At 44.4% G+C, this 16,764-nt stretch overlaps 1 protein-coding gene across 1 annotated transcript in view; it reads left to right on the top strand.

The window, feature by feature from the left end:
• Positions 1-16,432, top strand: part of APPBP2 (amyloid beta precursor protein binding protein 2) — a 51,573-nt gene extending 35,141 nt beyond the window's left edge. Inside the window, exons 6-13 of the mRNA XM_058164093.1 lie at positions 640-729; positions 2,430-2,497; positions 2,602-2,707; positions 3,593-3,717; positions 7,140-7,225; positions 11,810-12,000; positions 13,458-13,623; positions 14,476-16,432. Coding sequence (XP_058020076.1) covers positions 640-729; positions 2,430-2,497; positions 2,602-2,707; positions 3,593-3,717; positions 7,140-7,225; positions 11,810-12,000; positions 13,458-13,623; positions 14,476-14,729 — 1,086 coding nt within the window. The 3' untranslated portion in view covers positions 14,730-16,432. The remainder of the gene's footprint in view (positions 1-639; positions 730-2,429; positions 2,498-2,601; positions 2,708-3,592; positions 3,718-7,139; positions 7,226-11,809; positions 12,001-13,457; positions 13,624-14,475) is intronic.
• Positions 16,433-16,764: the final 332 nt, after the last annotated feature.

Genomic DNA, 16,764 nt, shown 5'->3' with positions numbered 1-16,764 from the left:
GGAAATCCGAATCAGGCGTGCCTCTGCAGCTCTGCCAAAGTCCTAGCAAAGTTCTCAAGGCAGGCAGGAGACCAGAAAGTGATTTCAGCAAGATAAGGTAGACTTTGCCTGACTCAGAGAATGCCAGAAAGCAGATCCTTTATATAGGCCATGGGGTGTGGCTCCATGACTCAGCACTTATCCAGGCCTGCCCCTCCCTTCCTTCTGTTGCCTCTGCCTATCCAGTCTTCTGATGCGAGGGTCACTCCAGTCTGCAGCTGTTGGTAATTGACCTTCCTCAGGCTCACATGCTGTGGGGGAGGGGAGGGGTCTAGTTGCTCCGTTTGCCTGGGCATGGAACCAGGGCTGGGGGCTGGAGGCGCTTCTTCTTCCTCAGCCTATCTGGGCATGGAGCCAGGGCTGGGGCCGGGAGGCATGCTAGGACATTCCTCAGCGTTTGGAAGCAGATAAGAAGGCCCCGGCTGCGGGGAAAGCGGACGAGGCACAACAGGATTATGGGGATTGAAGTTCAGCTTCCCCAGAGGTGCCAGTTGGTGGAAGACAGTTGTAAAATTTTTGGATGTGTCCAGTGTGTTTCTTTGAAATCTTTGTAGCCTTAGTAAAAAATGCTTTTCCAAACTTTTGTTGTGTGCCCCATAGGCTTACAAATGGTGTATAGAAGCAATGAAGGAGATCTCAGTTGGTTTGCCTGTAAAAGTAATTGTGGATGTTTTGCGACAAGCCTCAAAGGTAAGTTGAACGATGATTTATGAGCTGCTGAGGGACAGGAAATCAGAGATATTTTTCCTTCAGGGCAGAGCCTGCAAGAACCCGATTTCCTGAGAGAAAAAATGTTGTTGTTGTTAGTTGCGAAGTGGTGTCTGACCCATCGCGACCCCATGGACAATGTTCCTCCAGGCCTTCCTGTCCTCTACCATCCTCTGGAGTCCATTTAAACTCACGCCTACTGCTTCAGTGACTCCATCCAGCCACCTCGTTCTCTGCCGTCCCCTTCTTCTTTTGCCCTCCATCTTTCCCAGCATTAGTATCTTCTCCAGGGAGTCCTTCTGTCGTGTCCCACTCCTCCGCTGACGGCCGGGTCAGGGAAATCCGAATCAGGCTTGCCTCTGCAGCTCTGCCCAAAGTCCTAGCAAAGTCCTCAGAGCAGGCAGGAGACCAGTAAGTGACTTCAGCAAGATAAGTTCGACTTTGCCTGACTCAGAGACTGCCAGAAAGCAGATCCTTTATATAGGCCATGGGGTATGGCTCCATGACTCAGCACTCATTAAGGCCTGCCCCTCCCTTCCTTCTGTTGCCTCTGCCTATCCAGTCTTCTGATGCGAGGGTCACTCCAATCAGCAGCTGTTGGAAATAAACTTTCCTCAGGCTCACATGCTGTGGAGGAGGGGGAGGGGTCTAGCTGCTCCGTTTGCCTGGGCATGGAGCCAGGGCTGGGGCCGGGGGGTGCTCCCTCCTCTGCAGCCTACTTGGGCATGGAGCCAGGGCTGGGACCGGGAGGTGCCCCCTCCTCTGCAGCCTGCTTGGGCATGGAGCCAGGGCTGGGGCCGGGAGGCATACATTCCTCCGTGTTCGGGAGCAGATAAGCAGACCCCGGCTGCGGTGAGAGCGGACAAGACACAACACCTTCCTTCTCATTAGGTGTCCAAAGGATTTGAGTTTCCTCTTCAGGATCTGGCCTTCTAAAGAGCAGTCAGGGTTGATCTCCTCTAAAACTGACCGGTTGGCTCGCCTTGCAGTCGAAGGGACTCGCAGGAGTCTTCTCCAGCACCAGAGTTCAATTCTTTGGTGCTCAGCCTTCCTTATGGTCCAACTTTCACAGCCATACATTGCAACTGGGAAAATCATAGCCTTGACTGTACGCACTTTTGTTTTGCAAAATTCATAAAACTGTTCCTAAAGGGAGAGGAAAGAATACAGGTAACTCCTCGACTCGCAACCACAATGGAGCCCCAAACGTATGCTTGCTAAACGAGACATTTGTTAAGTGAGTTTTGCTTCATTTTACGACCTTTCTTTCCACAGTTGTTACATGAATCACTGCAGTTGTTAAAGTCAGTAACATAGTTGTTAAGCGAATCTCCCCATTGACTTTGCTTGTTAGACGGTCACAAAAGGGGACCACATGACCCCAGGACACTGCAACCGTCATAAATACAAGTCAGTTGACAAAGCCTCTGAATTTTAATCACGTGACCACGGGGATGCTCCTAAGTGTGCAGAATGGTCATAAGTCATTTTTTTTCAGTGCCATGTCACTTTTTGCAGTCATTAATGAACCGTTGTAACTCAAGGACTACCTGTACCTAAACATTGGCCCTCTACCTACACACTCTGTAGTTGAGATCAAGGTGTGGGGGATGGCAGCAAGAAGACCGGACAGGCCTTTGAATATCCACGGAGCCTTAATTTCTTAATTTCTTCTGTTTTAGGCTTGCGTTGTGAAACGTGAATTTAAGAAAGCTGAGCAGTTGATAAAACACGCAGTGTACCTAGCACGGTACGTAAGAGGTCTCTTGAAATGCTACAACATGCTCCGTCCTTCTGGGAAGATTTCGTGACGTTCTTACCTGAGGTGTTTTTGTTTTCTTTTTAATCTTTCAGGGAGCATTTTGGAGCCAAACATCCTAAATATTCGGACACTCTACTTGACTATGGATTTTATTTACTCAATGTAGATAACATATGCCAGTCAGTTGCAATTTATCAGGTACGGTTTTGGTTTCGTAATTTATTGCAAGCCAGTAAGTGTACATTAAAAAGCACCTTGGGGACAAGTCCCTACGATGTTAAGACATGCTGTACAAGAATGTAACCAAACCCTAGGGCAGGGGTCTCCAGCATTGGCAACTTTAAGCCTGGAGGACTTCAACTCCCAGAATTCCCCAGCCAGCTTTTCTGGCTGGGGGATTCTGGGAGTTATTATTATTTATTTATTTATTTTATTTTATTCGATTTTTGTACTACCCTTCTCCCGAAGGACTCAGGGCGGTGTACAGCCAGATAAAAATCCACAATATACACATTAAAACAAAATTAAAACAAAACATATTACAGGGTGGCCGAAATTTAAAACAATTTAACAAACCTTAAAATATAAATAGCCCCAATTAAAATTTAATAAAACTTTTAAGCCAGTCCCGCTTGTATAAATAGGTGCGTTTTCAGCTCATGGCGAAAAGTCCGAAGATCAGGCACTTGACATATACCAGGGGGAAGTTCGTTCCAGAGCGTAGGAGCTCCAACAGAGAAGGCCCTGCCCCTGGGGGCCGCCCGCCGACATTGTTTGGCGGACGGCACCCTGAGAAGACCCTCTCTGTGTGAGCGTACGGGTCGGTGGGAGGCATAAGGTAACAGTAGGCGGTCCCGTAAGTACCCGGGGCCCTAAGCCATGGAGCGCTTTAAAGGTGGTAACCAAAATCTTAAAGTTGAAGTCCTCCAGGCTTAAAGTTGTCAAGGTTGGAGACCCCTGCCCTAGGATAATGAGCAGAAAATTCTGTTTGCAACTAATCTGATGTTAAAGAAAATAGTTTTGACTGCAAATTGAGTTACTGGCTTAGATATTATTATTATTATTTTGCACAAATCATTTCAGACAGCCTTGGACATCAGACAGTCGGTGTTTGGCGGCAAAAACATCCATGTAGCTACAGCTCATGAAGATCTAGCCTACTCTTCTTACGTTCACCAATACAGTTCGGGAAAATTTGATAATGCACTGTGAGTATTCTATTTATTTAGGACCCAAATGATTTTTGTTCTTTATTTCGAAGTCTATTCTGATGTTAGAAAAGTACCTTTTGCTGAGATGGTAAATTTCAGAATTCATTTCCCCCTTTTGCCAGCCTGACGGATAATTTCTCTTTAGCCTACATTTTTTTCCCCTTCCTAAATACCCGTATATACTCGAGTATAAGCCGACCCAAATATAAGCCGAGGTACCTAATTTTACCACAAAAAACTGGGAAAAACTATTGACTCGAGTATAAGCCTAGGGTGGGAAATGAGGCAGCTACTGGTCAATGTAAAAAATAAAGATAGAGCCAAGTAAAATAACATGAATATTTATTTGAACGAAAAACAATAAAAGTGCAAAAGTGCAAAATGTTCGGCGCTCATTTTTATTATGCAGCTCCCCCTGCTGGACATCTATCAAAAATACAGTATCTTTTAAAAGTACATCGAGACGTAGACTCGAGTATAAGCCGAGGGGGGCCGCTTTTCAGCACAAAAAACGTGCTGAAAAACTCGGCTTATACTCGAGTATATACGGTAAGAAGTTATAAAAATACGTGGTAGCCATTTGGTTTTTTTTTTAGATTTTGAGACACTGCTGTACAGGTAGTCCTCAATTTACAACTATTTTAGCGACCATTCAAAGTTACAACGCACTGAAAAAAGTGACTGATTACCGTTTTTCCCAGTCGTAACCTTTATAGCATCCCCATGGCCATGTGATCTAAATTTGGATGCTTGGCCGCTGGTTCATGTTTATAACCATTGCGGTGTCCCAAGATCATGTGATCTCTTTTTGCAACCCTCAATGGGAAAGCCACATTCACTTAACAATGGTGTAACAAACTTAACAAATGCAATGAGTCCCTTTAACAATTGAGGCAAGAAAGGTGGTAACATGAAGCAAAATTCACTTAACTTGCGGTGGTGCATTGGTTAGAATGCAGTACTGCAGGCTCCTTCTGCTGACTGCCGGCTGACTGCGATTTGGCAGTTCAATTCTCACCTGGCACAAGGTTGATTCAGCCTTCCATCCTTCTGAGGTGGGTAAAATGAGGACCCAGATTGTTGGGGGCAAGAGGCTGATCCTGTAAACTGCTTAGAGCTCTCTTAGAGCTTTGCTGGCTGGGGAATTTTGGGAGTTGAAGTCTACCAGGCTTAAATTTGCCAAGGTTGGAGACCCCTAGCTTAGAGAGGGCTGTAAAAGCATTGTGAAGCGGTATATACCATATTTTTTCGGAGTATAAGACGCTCTGAACTATAAGACGCACCTACCTTTTTGGGGGAGGAAAACGGAAGAAAAAAAATCTGCCTCTGTCTCCCAGCAATTTGCCTCCTTGCAACAAACAGCCTTTTTCAGTTTCATCACAGCCTGATTAGCATAAGGGGGAAAAAAATCTGCTTCTGCTTCCCAGCAGTTTGCCTCCTTGCAGCAAATGGCCCGTTTCAGCTTCAGCACAGCCTGATTAGCACAAGCAGCTGTTTGTCGGTTGGATCAGCCTCCCAAAGATCAGCTGTTTCAGGCTGCAGGGATTGCCATAACCTATTGCCGCCTCCGCGCACCCCATTTTCCGGGGGCCGGTGGGTGGGCAGGGTTACATTCGGTATATAAGACACACCCAAATTTTCACCCTCTTTTGTGCGGGGGGGGGGAGTCTGTCTTATACTCAGAAAAATACAATAAGTCTAAATGCTGTTGCTATTGCTAACAAGGGAAGTATGCAGTGGAGTACCCCAAGGCTCTGTTTTAGGCCCAGTACTCTTCAACATCTTCATCAATGACTTGGACAAGGGGATAGATGGGGAACTCATCAAATTTGCAGATGACACCAAGCTTGTTGCTCTTCTCTGCACTCTTTCTAGAGTCTCAACATCTTTTTTACATCATGGCGACCAAAACTGGACTCTGTTGGGGAAGCCACAGTCACTTAACCGTGTCGCTACGGTGATTAACTTAACATCTGTGACAAGGAAGGAGATAAAATGTGGCCAAATTCATTTAAATTGCCTCTCAAATAGCAACCGAAATTTTGGGCTCAATTGTGACCCTAAGTCCAGGACTACCTGTACACAGTCTGGAGGCCTTCCCAGATTCACTGCTCTGTGAATCTTAACGATCCTTTATTGCATGGGCCCAGGGTATCCGAAAACCATTCACCCCAATGGAACTAGCCCACCCCACTCATTCCAGCAGAAAGGGCCTAATTCGGATCCCATCAGCCAAAGAATTTCGGCTGGCAGGGTCCAGGAAAAGACCCATTTTTTGCTGGGGGCCCCCACCCTTCAACTTGGCTTTTAGCTTTTCTATTAAATATTTCTAATTTTAATTGCTTTGTAGTGCTTTTATTATTATCATTTTACTTTTTAAAAACTTTTTATTATACTGCACGTTGCCCAGAGTCCCTTTATCAGTGACATAGAATAGAAAAGAATAGAGTAGAATAACGGAAGGGACCTTGGAGGTCTTCTAGCCCAACCCCCTGCCTAGGCAATGGTTATCCAACATCTTCTTAAAAACTTCCAGTGTTGGAGCATTCACAACTTCTGGAGGTAAATTGTTCCATGGATTAATTGTTCTAACTGTCAGGAAATTTCTCCTTAGTTCTTGGTTGCTTCTCTCCTTGATCAGTTTCCACGCATTGCTTCTTGTCCTGCCCTCAGGTGCTTTGGAGGATAGCTTGACTCCCTCTTCTTTGGGGCAACCCCTGAGAAATTGGAACACTGCTATCATGTGTTCCCTAGTCCTTCTTTTCATTAAAGTAGACATACCCTGTTCCTGCAACTGTTCTTCAGAAATGTAATAAATAAATGTCAGTAGTAGTTAAGATGGCATTTACACAACTCTGGTATGTCAGTTGTGCCCTTTCTTAAATCAAGGAGTCCTTCATATAGTTATTCATGCCCCAGTCACATCGCAGCTTGACTACTGCAGTGTCTCTACATGGGGCTGCCCTTGAAGACCATCTGGAAGCTTCAACTGATCCAGAAGGTAGCTGGACAAGCAATTATTGGCATGCCTCCGGATGAAGGATTTGTGCTTCATGTGCTGAACTGGTTGCTTGTTTGCTTCCAGATGCCATTCCAGATGATTCCATCAATGGCATAGTGCAGTGTTTCTCAACCTTGGCTGCTTCAAGGTGGGTGGACTTCAACTCCCAGAATCCTCCCAGCCAGCCTTAGGAATTCTGGGAGTTGAAGCCCCCCCCCCTTGAAGCGGCCAAGGTTGAGAAACACTAACCTAGTGAGTGAAAGGAATAGGAGAGGAGAGGAAACACTGTTGTTTTCCACCATCAGGACCCATTCCTTGTTTCAAGTGGGAAGTTGTGGCTTTTCACCAAGTCGACACAGGTGGGCTGGCCAAGTTCCAGGAGCTCAGGTTTTCCTCTTGCTTGTCTTTGACCTTTTAGATTCCATGCGGAACGTGCGATTGGCATCATCACCCACATTCTCCCAGAAGATCACCTCCTCCTCGCCTCTTCCAAAAGAGTGAAAGGTATTATCTGCCAGCGGTTTAGCTGCCATGGGAAGAAAACAGAAAAAAAAAATCTGCCTCTGTCTCCCAGCAATTTGCCTCCTTGCAACAAACAGCCTGTTTCAGTTTCATCACAGCCTGATTAGCATAAGGGGGGAAAAAATCTGCTTCTGCTTCCCAGCAGTTTGCCTCCTTGCAGCAAATGGCCCGGTTCAGCTTCAGCACAGCCTGATTAGCACAAGCAGCTGTTTGTCGGTTGGATCAGCCTCCCAAAGATCAGCTGTTTCAGGCTGCAGGGATTGCCATAACCTATTGCCGCCTCCGCGCACCCCATTTTCCGGGGGCCGGTGGGTGGGCAGGGTTACATTCGGTATATAAGACGCACCCAAATTTTCACCCTCTTTTGTGCGGGGGGGGGGGAGTCTGTCTTATACTCAGAAAAATACAATAAGTCTAAATGCTGTTGCTATTGCTAACAAGGGAAGTATGCAGTGGAGTACCCCAAGGCTCTGTTTTAGGCCCAGTACTCTTCAACATCTTCATCAATGACTTAGACAAGGGGATAGATGGGGAACTCATCAAATTTGCAGATGACACCAAGCTTGTTGCTCTTCTCTGCACTCTTTCTAGAGTCTCAACATCTTTTTTACATCATGGCGACCAAAACTGGACTCTGTGGGGGAAGCCACAGTCACTTAACCGTGTTGCTGCGGTGATTAACTTAACATCTGTGACAAGGAAGGACATAAAATGTAACCAAATTCATTTAAATTGCCTCTCAAATAGCAACTGAAATTTTGGGCTCAATTGTGACCCTAAGTCCAGGACTACCTGTACACAGTCTGGAGGCCTTCCCAGATTCACTGCTCTGTGAATCTCAATGATCCTTTATTGCATGGGCCCAGGGTATCCGAGAACCATCTCACCCCAATGGGACTAGCCCACCCCAGTAGAAAGGGCCTAATTCGGATCCCATCAGCCAAAGAATTTCGGCTGTCAGGGTCCAGGAAAAGACCCATTTTTTGCTGGGGGCCCCCACCCTTCAACTTGGCTTTTAGCTTTTCTATTAAATTTTTCTAATTTTAATTGCTTTGTAGTGCTTTTATTATTATCATTTTACTTTTTAAAAACTTTTTATTATACTGTACGTTGCCCAGAGTCCCTTTATCAGTGAGATGGGTGGCATAGAATAGAAAAGAATAGAGTAGAATAACGGAAGGGACCTTGGAGGTCTTCTAGCCCAACCCCCTGCCTAGGCAATGGTTATCCAACATCTTCTTAAAAACTTCCAGTGTTGGAGCATTCACAACTTCTGGAGGTAAGTTGTTCCACGGATTAATTGTTCTAACTGTCAGGAAATTTCTCCTTAGTTCTAGGTTGCTTCTCTCCTTGATCAGTTTCCACCCATTGCTTCTTGTCCTGCCCTCAGGTGGTTTGGAGGATAGTTTGACTCCCTCTTCTTTGGGGCAGCCCCTGAGATATTGGAACACTGCTATCATGTATTCCCTAATCCTTCTTTTCATTAAAGTAGACATATCCTGTTCCTGCAACTGTTCTTCAGAAATGTAACATATAAATGTCAGTAGTAGTTAAGATGGCATTTACACAACTCTGGTATGTCAGTTGTGCCCTTTCTTAAATCAGGGAGTCCTTCAGATAGTTATTCATGCCCCAGTCACATCGCAGCTTGACTACTGCAGTGTCTCTACATGGGGCTGCCCTTGAAGACCATCTGGAAGCTTCAACTGATCCAGAAGGTAGCTGGACAAGCAATTATTGGCATGCCTCCGGATGAAGGACTTGTGCTTCGTGTGCTGAACTGGTTGCTTGTTTGCTTCCAGATGCCATTCCAGATGATTCCATCATTGGCATAGTGCAGTGTTTCTCAACCTTGGCTGCTTCAAGGTGGGTGGACTTCAACTCCCAGAATCCTCCCAGCCAGCCTTAGGAATTCTGGGAGTTGAAGTCCGCCCACCTTGAAGCAGCCAAGGTTGAGAAACACTAACCAAGTGAGTGAAAGGAATAGGAGAGGAGAGGAAACACTGTTGTTTTCCACCATCAGGACCCATTCCTTGTTTCAAGTGGGAAGTTGTGGCTTTTCACCAAGTCGACACAGGTGGGCTGGCCAAGTTCCAGGAGCTCAGGTTTTCCTCTTGCTTGTCTTTGACCTTTTAGATTCCATGCGGAACGTGCGATTGGCATCATCACCCACATTCTCCCAGAAGATCACCTCCTCCTCGCCTCTTCCAAAAGAGTGAAAGGTATTATCTGCCAGCCGGATTTAGCTGCCATGGGAAGAAAACAGAAATGGCTACTGACGGCTTTAGAGAATTCAACGCTCTGAGGAAACAGTGATAAGTGAGATAAGCCTTCGTGAGTCCCTTGACAATGAGAGCCAGTTTGGTCTAGTAGTGGTTAAGCCTTCGCCAGGGGAGCTTTTTATCAGGTCCACCTGATTCGCCAGTTGCGCCCCTTCCTTGACCGGGACGCCTTACGCACGGTCACTCACACCCTCGTCACTTCCCGCCTGGACTATTGCAATGCTCTCTACATGGGGCTCCCCTTGAAGAGCACCCGGAGGCTCCAGTTAGTCCAGAATGCGGCCGCGCGGGTGATAGAGGGAGCACCGCATTGCTCCCATATAACACCCATCCTGCGCGGCCTACACTGGCTACTGGTAGCCTTCCGGGTGCAATTCAAGGTTTTGGTTACCATCTTTAAAGCGCTCCATGGCTTAGGACCGGGATACCTTCGAGACCGCCTTCTGCCACCAATTGCCTCCCAACGACCTGTGCGCTCCCACAGAGTAGGCCTCCTCAGGATGCCGTCGACCAAACAATGTAGGTTGGCGACCCCCAGGGGGAGGGCCTTCTCTGGCAGCACCGGCCCTGTGGAACGAGCTCCCTCCGGGATTACGACAACTCCCCAACCTCCGGACCTTCAGACGTGAACTGAAGACTTTATTATTTCAACGCGCTGGACTAGCCTAAGAATAAAATGTTTTAGCTAAATTTTAACGGGTTTTTAACTGGTTTTGTATTGTTTTTAGTGATTTGGCTATGATAATATTTAGTTTTAATTGGGTTTTAATGTTTATTTATTATACTGTCTTTTAATATGCCTGTGAACCGCCCTGAGTCCTACGGGAGATGGTTTATTATTATTTATTTATTTATTCGTACTTTTATACCGCCCTATCTCCCTAGGGACTAAGGGTATAAAAGGGTATAAAAGTATGATTGATAGATAGATAGATAGATAGATAGATAGATAGATAGATAGATAGATAGATAGATAGATAGATAGATAGATAGATAGATAGATAGATAAATAAGGCACCAGGCTTGAAACCAAGAGACCGTGAATTCTAATCTTACCTTAGACATGAAAACCAACACCATCACTGGGAGATGGTGAGTTCTAGTCCTGCCTTAGACGTGAAAGTCAGCGGGCTGACTGGGTCAATCACCAGGAGATGGTGAGTTCTAGTCCCGTCTTAGGCATGCAAGTTAGCTGGCTGACTTTGGGTCAATCACCAGGAGATTGGAAGTTCTAGTCCTGTTTTAGGCATGAAAGCTGGCTGATTGACTTACCTCCTTCACAACATCCCTGTGGTCACAATTCAGACTCTTGCAACCAATATGCATTTACGACGGTTGCATTGTCCGGGGCCATGTAATCACTATTCGTGACCATCCCAGCCGACTTCCAACAAGCAAAGTCAATGAGGGAGGAGCTGGATTCGTTTAACAACTGCACAGTTCACTTAACAATGCAACCATTCACTTAACCATCATAGCAATAAAGGGTTTAAAATCGGGTATGATTCATTTAACAACTGCCCTGCTTACCAATGGAAATTCTGGTCCCAGTTGTGGTCATAGGTCGAGGGCTACCTGTAGCGGCCTTTCTTATAGTTGGTGTGGAAAGGGCTCGATAGACTTAATTGCAGGTATAAATTGATACGGTTAGGCCGAAGGTTGGAAAAGTCACAGCAGAGACAGATCTACCTGAACTCAGTCTGAGGTTCCTTGTCTTGTTGACTGATAACTGAGGCAGGATAAAAGAGTTTAAAAAACTTCTTTGTCTTCATTCCGGAAGATGACTTTTAGATCACGGTCTTCTTCACTCGCCAGATACCTTTTAATATCTTTTATTAATCTGTGGCGGCACAGTGGTTAGGATGCAGCATTGCAGGCTAATTCTGTCTACCGGCAGCAGTTCAATTCTGACCGGCTCAAGGTTGACTCAGCCTTTCCTCCTTCCGAAGTCGGTAAAACGAGGACCCAGTTTGTTGGGGGCAATGTGCTGATTCTGTATAACGCTTAGAAAGGGGCTGTAAAGCACTATGAAGAGGTACCTAAGTCTTAAGTACTATTGCTATTACAGGCAAACTCTGCCCACTGCCAGCAGTTTGATTCTGACCGGCTCAAGGTTGACTCAGCCTTCCATCCTTCTGAGGTCGGTAAAATGAGGACCCAGATTGTTCGGGACAATATGCTGACATTGTTAACTGCTTAGAAAAGGTTTTAAAGCACTGTGAAGCAGTATATAAGTCTAAGTGCTATTGCTAATCCACTTTTTTATCCCCCCCCTCTTTTAAAGCGCTTATCTTGGAGGAGATTGCAATCGACTGCCACAATAAGGAAACCGAGCAAAGGCTGCTCCAAGAAGCTCACGACCTGCACCTCTCCTCTCTCCAGCTGGCCAAGAAAGCCTTTGGGGAGTTCAACGTTCAGACAGCAAAACACTACGGCAACCTTGGCCGACTTTATCAGTCAATGAGGAAATTCAAGGTAAATCCAGCTTTCCCAGTAGGCGCGTGGGCAGGAATGCCGCTAAAATGGGCGTTTTGTCACAGCAGGATACAAGTAGTCTTCGACTTGCGACTGGTTTTGGGCCAAAACATCATAAATTGCAGCCACCCGAGATGCTGCAAAACAGCCATAGATGTGAGCCGGTTGGCCAAATGCCCAAAGATGAAATAATATGCCTGGGGTGGGGGGCAGAGGGGGAACTGATGTGCTGACTTCAAAACAAAGTCATAAGCAGCTTTTGGAGGGCCCGTCACAACTTCAAATAGTGGCTAAGTCGTAAGTTGAGGGCTACTTGGACTACTTGTATTTTCTTTGAAATGTATTTTTCAAATACATTTTGAATGTATTACATGTAATGTACATACATTACATTTGTAATAATAATAATTACTAATTAACTTTGTTGTTTTTGTATCACCAAAGTTACTAAACTTTACACTTCACACTACAACGACAGGTTATAAAGAAGAACATTGGTTTGATGCTCACATTTTCTGCGTTCGTTGCCTGTTTTTTTGTTTTTTTTTAATTAAGCAGCGTGAAAATAAATACCTTTTCATTTTTATTCTTCCTATTTTTTAAAAAAAAATACATATGTTTTTATGGCTCCAAAATAAGTCAGGCCTGTTACTATGATACTAGTATAAGTCACTAACAACCTGCTGTATTACAGGTAGTCCTCGACTTATGACAACAATAGAGCCCAAAATTTCTGTTGCTCAATGAGACATGTAGTTGTAAGTGAAACACGGTCCTAACTTACTTTTTTCAGTGCCACTGTGACTTCGAACGGACACTAAACAAATGGTTGTAAGACAAGGACTATCTGTATGTAGAAGGAAGGCAGGTGTATTACTGAGACGGCATTATAAACCCAGCTGTTTTTAAAAAAAAGTCTTGATTGGAAGAAATTGTAGCGGTCATGGGTAGTCTAGTACAGGGGTCTCCAATCTTGGCACTTTAAGACTTGTGGACTTCAACTCCCAGAATTCCTCAGCCAGCAAAGCTTTGCTGGCTGAGGAATTCTGGGAGTTGAAGTCCGCAAGTCTTAAAGTTGCCATGATTGGAGACCCCTGGTCTAGTATACCTACTTCGTTCTCTCCACCTCAGTGCTCAATTTAGACAAGCACCTTTTTCAGCATTCGTGAGAACAGAATAAAGTTTCACTGATGTTCACAGCCAGAATGCTGCGGGTTCAAATTCAGCCACTCCACCATCTCTTTCAAATTACCTCACCATCTCAAAATTCTTTGTTCAGCTGATTCCCCATGCGCCCCCTTGTCCAAAAAATTTTAAGCTTGGCTTTTTGTTTTAGGTTTTTAAGAACATTAGCTTGTATTCTCAAGCAGGCAGAGACACTTGCTTGAGTTTGATGGGGGGGGAAAAATAGCCATAACGACTCCTAAGTCAGTACCTTACCATTTTGGCTACTGCAGGAAGCAGAAGAGATGCACATCAAAGCAATTCAGATCAAGGAGCAGCTGCTCGGTCAAGAAGATTATGAAGTCGCTCTTTCAGTGGGACACCTCGCCTCGCTCTACAACTACGACATGAATCAGTACGAAAACGCTGAGAAGCTTTACTTGAGATCCATCGCAATTGGTGGGTCAATTCTTTAACTGCTCAGGGGAGGGGTGGCAGTCGGGGCGCTGGGAGCCCCTTGACCCTCGTTTATAGAAAATTGATAGATAGACAGACTAATAGATAGACACTGTCTATAGATTGGATGGATGGATGGATGGACGGACAGACAATGGGGGAAGAGACAGAAAGAGAGATATTTAGATAGACAGACAGACAGATGATAGATGGATGGATGGATGGATGGATGGATGTAGATACATAGATTGAGAGAGAGATGGGGAGAGGGGAAGAGAGATGATAGATGGATAGATACATACATACATATATACATACATACATGGATGGATGGATGGATAGACAGACAGACAGACAGACAGACATGGATTGATTTTTATAGCCAGTTGAAGCAAGCCTGTTGGGAGATCCTTCTGACCACTTAGCTTCGCCTGGTCATTGTGTTTTAAAGCGTTTAAAGTAAGATCCCAGATTCATAATTTAGACCTACATTATTCACTGGTGAGTCATTGGGTGCACTTAAGGTAATTAATGTAAATTCCCTTTGAAGAAAGAAAGCAGGAAGAATAATGGAGGGTTTGGAGCAAACAGTTAAGCTTTTTTCTAGTCGTTGGAGATGATGACTTCTTCCCAGAAAAAGAAACTTTGGAGTTCTTCCAGGATCTCTTCCCCCCCCCCCCATGGATTATTCTGTTTATAAGTCCAAACTTCCTTGGAAGAATCTGAAGAGGTCTAGAACCTCCCAAAAAATTCTATCCTATCTATAATTCTATTTATAATTTTAAAACGCAGAAATCACACTTTCATATGGCAGCCTTTAATATTGTTCTCGGTTTTCCGATTTTGTTGTTTTAGGGAAAAAGCTTTTTGGGGAAGGTTACAGCGGACTAGAATATGACTACAGGGGCCTCATTAAACTGTACAACTCCATTGGCAATTACGAGAAAGTATTTGAATACCACAACATCTTAGCCAACTGGAACCGATTGCGGGATCGGCAGTTTTCCGTCACAGATGCCCTGGAGGATGTAAGCACCAGTCCTCAATCAACTGAGCAAGTTGTCCAGTCTTTCCTGATGTCTCAGACCGTCGAAGGACCCATTTGCTAAAGAACTTGGTCAAGTTTACCGATTCTTGTTTCCTTCTTTGTTTTCCCCCCAGATTTACACGGGAAAAGTCATACTGTGAAATTCGAAACCATATTTCATTTTTTTCCCTCCTTTTTCCCCCTCCTTTCCCAGAGCTGTTTATAAACAAACAAACAAAAAATACATTGAAACACTGGTCCAGTCCATAAAAAATCCTCATTTTGGGGATGACATCAACTTTTGATGGAGTGACCATGAGCCGGACATGTGCTTAATATGCACGAGTATGAGTACAGCATATTTTGTTTGGGTTCAAGGTGCCTGCGTGTGTGTATGTGTGTGGTTCACAAACACATACACACAAGCATGTACGCATGGCGGGGGTGGGGGAAAGATCTCTAATAATTTTCTCCCCAAAAAAATAATATTATTTTTTTGTTCTTAAAAAAAAAAAAGCCACTTTACAAAAAAATCGCTGCAAAGACTAGAGAGAAATAAAACCATTTAACAGTTTTTAAAGAGTTGCATTCTTAATTGAGAAAAGAGGGTGCCAGGATTATTTTCTTCCTACAATAAACAGGAGACTTTTATTCAGTATTAGGGCCTGCAGAATCTGGATGCAAAGGGGGAAAAGTATGATCAGGACTTGTGTCCAGACAGACACCTCGCTTCTGTCAGGGGTGGGTGGGAATGGAGCATCTTTTCCTGGGTTCACGCAGCAATAGCAATCTGCCGTTGACCCACCATGCCAGAAATAGATGGCTTAAGAATTTCCTTGCCTGACCAAGCTGGCTCCGAAACCTCTTTTTGTCCTCTGCACCCAGATCTCTCTACCGTATGGATGATTTAAATTAAAGAAGAAGAAAAAAGATTGAAAAGCAAAAACCTGCACGTGTACAAAAAGAAGCTGGGAAGGTTTCTCCTTCTCACTTTTTAAAGCAACGGAGATTATGTTTGTGAACAGCTCTTTGGGCCTTTGAGAAGAATGTGTGAACTGGACCCGTAGGTTCACACCACCAGAGCGAGGAATCTCCAAAATAACCCCTTGGCCTCAACTTGCATTCTTCTTGTAATATAGGCAAGGTTTGTTTTGTTTTGTTTTGTTTTTGGTGACAGGACCAGAATAATTTAAAGGGGACCAGCCTGCCCTTCGAAAAAGAAGTTGTGGAACAGTGCCACCACTCCCGTGTTTCCTTTGATCCAGTAGATTAATTTAATGAAGGGTGCGTTTTCAATAGTACCCAGGACATGGCAAGACAGAACAGAGAATATATTAGCAGCTTCCACCGTTTTCAGCCATTGCAATGATAATGCCTTTTAAACTATTATGGATACACACTAAATATTATTTTGCTTAAGCAAAACTGTTAAAAACGCTTCTCCGTAGCCTCCCCTTCTGCCTTTTCAAGCTAGGCTGTCTCCAAAGGCTGCAACTTGCTTGTGCTGAGTTTTTTTTCTTCTTCTTCTAAAGTATCTGGCTTTATTTTATTTTATATCTTTGGAGATGACCGTTCCTTTTATACTTTGCAGAGGTCACTGAAATAATATCCAAAGAAGAAGGAACAAGCACAGCAAGGCAGTCACCGTTCCTTTTGCTTCCCTTTCTGTTTTTAAGCCTCGTTATTTTTGTTTCACTGAACGAACGACCACAATGTGATTTCCTTAACTTCATTTTTAAATGCTTGTTGTTTCCTCTTTTTTTTTTTTTAAGTGTTAATGCCTGTCTCACTAGTTTGTCTTAATTTGAGGGTGGGGTTGCCTTTTTCTTTTAAACAATTAACTGTCTTTTAAATGTTGAGGTAATAATTGAAATTTTGAAAGACCTGGGGAGTCTGTGCCCAGTTTGGAAAGCAGAAACAAACAAAAAAACTTGCTCTTACCTCAGTTTTAAATATGGAGACGTTGACATTGTCTCTGTATATGAAAATATTGGTGGGTAGCCACCCCTATTTTCAGGGGTTTTATAAGCTGCCAGGGAAAGAGTTTTGGCTAGCAGAAAGCACCTCTAGGATTTGGAATGAATTTTATTTACCGTTTTAATTTTTTGGGGAGGGGA

This window comes from Ahaetulla prasina, chromosome 1 (genome assembly GCF_028640845.1).
Source record: "Ahaetulla prasina isolate Xishuangbanna chromosome 1, ASM2864084v1, whole genome shotgun sequence".
Taxonomy (NCBI): Eukaryota; Metazoa; Chordata; class Lepidosauria; order Squamata; family Colubridae; genus Ahaetulla; species Ahaetulla prasina.
The sequence above is the reverse complement of the archived record's forward strand: the minus strand, read 5'-3'. Positions and strand labels throughout refer to the sequence as shown.